The sequence below is a fragment of the Mandrillus leucophaeus genome, unplaced genomic scaffold, assembly GCF_000951045.1.
Source record: "Mandrillus leucophaeus isolate KB7577 unplaced genomic scaffold, Mleu.le_1.0 Scaffold99, whole genome shotgun sequence".
Lineage (NCBI taxonomy): Eukaryota > Metazoa > Chordata > Mammalia > Primates > Cercopithecidae > Mandrillus > Mandrillus leucophaeus.
In genome coordinates, this window is record NW_012110807.1 from 1,796,083 (window position 1) to 1,798,478 (window position 2,396).

Below are 2,396 nucleotides of genomic sequence, written 5' to 3' on the forward strand. Positions count from 1 at the left end.
CTTGAACCGGGGAGGCGGAGGCTGCAGTGAGCTGAGATCACACCACAGTACTCTGGCCTGGGCAACAAGAGCGAGACTCCATCCCCCCAACTCCCCCCAAGAAAACCAGCAGACAAAAGAGAAGCAGTTGGAGCCATGGGGGTACCTTTCCCCCAAGAGAGATCCAAGGGAGACAGAAGAAGACTAGAGAAGAGGACCAAAGATTTTCCCGGTGGGGAAACACTTGCCATTCTGGGAGGGAGGAGAAAGAGGCCCCTGGAGTCCTTAGAGAGGGTCCCTAGAGAGACAGAGGTAAGAACCCCGACATTTCTGTGCAGAAGGAGACGGTTTTGAGGCAGTGGGTGAGGGGTCAGTGTGTCAGAGAAGGACCAAGTTGGGTGAATTTTGCATGGACTTCATCTTTGATGACACTTGTTTCATTGCAAAGGCCACTGTTGGCTTTCTACCTGCGTTTGCCAAGACATCTAAAATACCCTGATGTTGCTTTTTCAGGTCAGAATGAAGGAACGATCTCCGTGGTTGAAGGAGAAACACTGTATGTCATCGAGGAAGACAAAGGCGATGGCTGGACCCGCATTCGGAGAAATGAAGATGAAGAGGGTTATGTCCCCACTTCGTATGTCGAAGTCTATTTGGACAAAAATGCCAAAGGTGCTAAGACTTATATTTAATACCATTAAAAAAAAAAAAAAAAAAACTTTAAAAAAAATGGAGTTGTTTCTCCCCACAACCGTGACTGTTGCAGGCAGTTCCTCAAGAGACTGGCTGGCGAGCACCACAGTGCGCGTTCCTGTAGTCTCACAGGGCACTTCAGGGTCCGGGCACCTAATTGTCTTGTCTAGTTTGGGCTGTGATCAAGTTTCACTTACTGATGAAAATTTTATGTGGAAAGCTGCCAACCGCCAATTTACAGCTGTGTCATTCGAAATCTGATAAGCATTTCTTCTTTTGGTGGTATCTGTAGATTAAAAAAAAAAAAATTGCATTGTAGCTTCTAATCAATCTTTCTGAATTTAAAAGCCGGCACACATCTTGCAGGTGCCAAAGACTTCCCTATTCTTGTTTATATCTAGTGTCCACTATACACTGAGCGACATTAGGAGGTTACAGATTGTAACTTAATAAACTGAACTGTGCTAGTTTGTTAAATGGTATACTCATTCACTTGGGAGGAAGTCACAAGTAAAATAACATCTACTTCTCCTTGAGTAAAGGAGTAAGTAAGATTCTTATATTGGCATCAAAACTGTGTATTTTTACTTAAACATGGTCAGCATCCTTGGTAGGGCATCACGAGTATCCTGTTATATCTGTATGATCCCAGACAACCCGCTGAAACCTGGAAAAGTTCAGTGAATTGACCAGTTGATTTTTACATGGCATTGCTGATTTTCCAAATGTCATCAAATTAACAGGTTTTTTTTGTTGTTGTGTTTGTGTTTTTGTTGTTTTTGTTGTTGTTTTGAGACAGGGTCTGGCTCTGTTGCCCAGGCTGGAGTACAGTGGCTCACTGCAACCTCCACCTCCCCCATGTTCAAGCGATTCTCGTGCCTCAGCCTCCCGAGTAGCTGGGGTTACAGGTGCGCACCACCACGCCCGGCTAATTCTTGTATTTTTAGTAGAGACAGGTTCACTTATGTTGGCCAGGTTGGTCTCAAACTCTTGACCTCAAGTGATCTGCCTGCTTCTGCCTCCCAAAGTGCTGGGATTACCGGCGTGAGCCACTGCGCCTGGCCCAAATTGACAGTTGATCAGATGTGCTAGTGCTGTTTAGATGCAGTTACTTAAAAGCAGAGCATGTCCATGCGTCAGCTCCTTGTGATTTTCTCTCACACTTGGTTCTGTTTCTGTTGGTTTTACAAGTAGAGCTGCATCCATCCTTGCCCAGGTGGGGCTATAAATAAAACGTGGTGCGGCAACAAATGCTTCTCCCCACAGACACAGATCTCAGATCTCAGCACATCGCTGCTCAGAGAGTTTGGGGGTTTGCTTTTGTTTTTTGTTTTTGTTTTTGTTTTTGCTTTCAATCATTGGCAAAGTTTGGATTTACTGGAAATGATTTTAGAATTTCTGGCTCATTTTATACAATTAACTGTAGCCAGAATGAAATAAAATGTCTCATCACATCGAAAGGAATCTAGGCCATATGAGAATTTGCATTTTTAAATTGGCATTGATGTGGGAGGTTAGATAGTGAAATTGGTCGCATGCGTAGAGGGTTGCCAGGCATTTCACTGTGCCCATTTCAAGAATCCACCCCGAGATCATAGAGAACCCACTACAAATGGGTCAGAATGAAGGTGCTGGCTCAGATTCTCTTTTCATTTGATTGTGAAAGTGATTTCCTTGTGTCCCTCCTACTTTCAAGTGGGAAATTAGCCCCTCCCTCTACCTGG

General features: G+C 44.4%; 1 protein-coding gene across 1 annotated transcript in view; it reads left to right on the forward strand.

The window, feature by feature from the left end:
* Window positions 1-1,240, forward strand: part of FNBP1 (formin binding protein 1) — a 119,902-nt gene extending 118,662 nt beyond the window's left edge. The window contains exon 15 of the mRNA XM_011971202.1: window positions 493-1,240. Within this exon, the coding sequence (XP_011826592.1) occupies window positions 493-671 (179 nt within the window). The 3' untranslated portion in view covers window positions 672-1,240. The remainder of the gene's footprint in view (window positions 1-492) is intronic.
* Window positions 1,241-2,396: the final 1,156 nt, after the last annotated feature.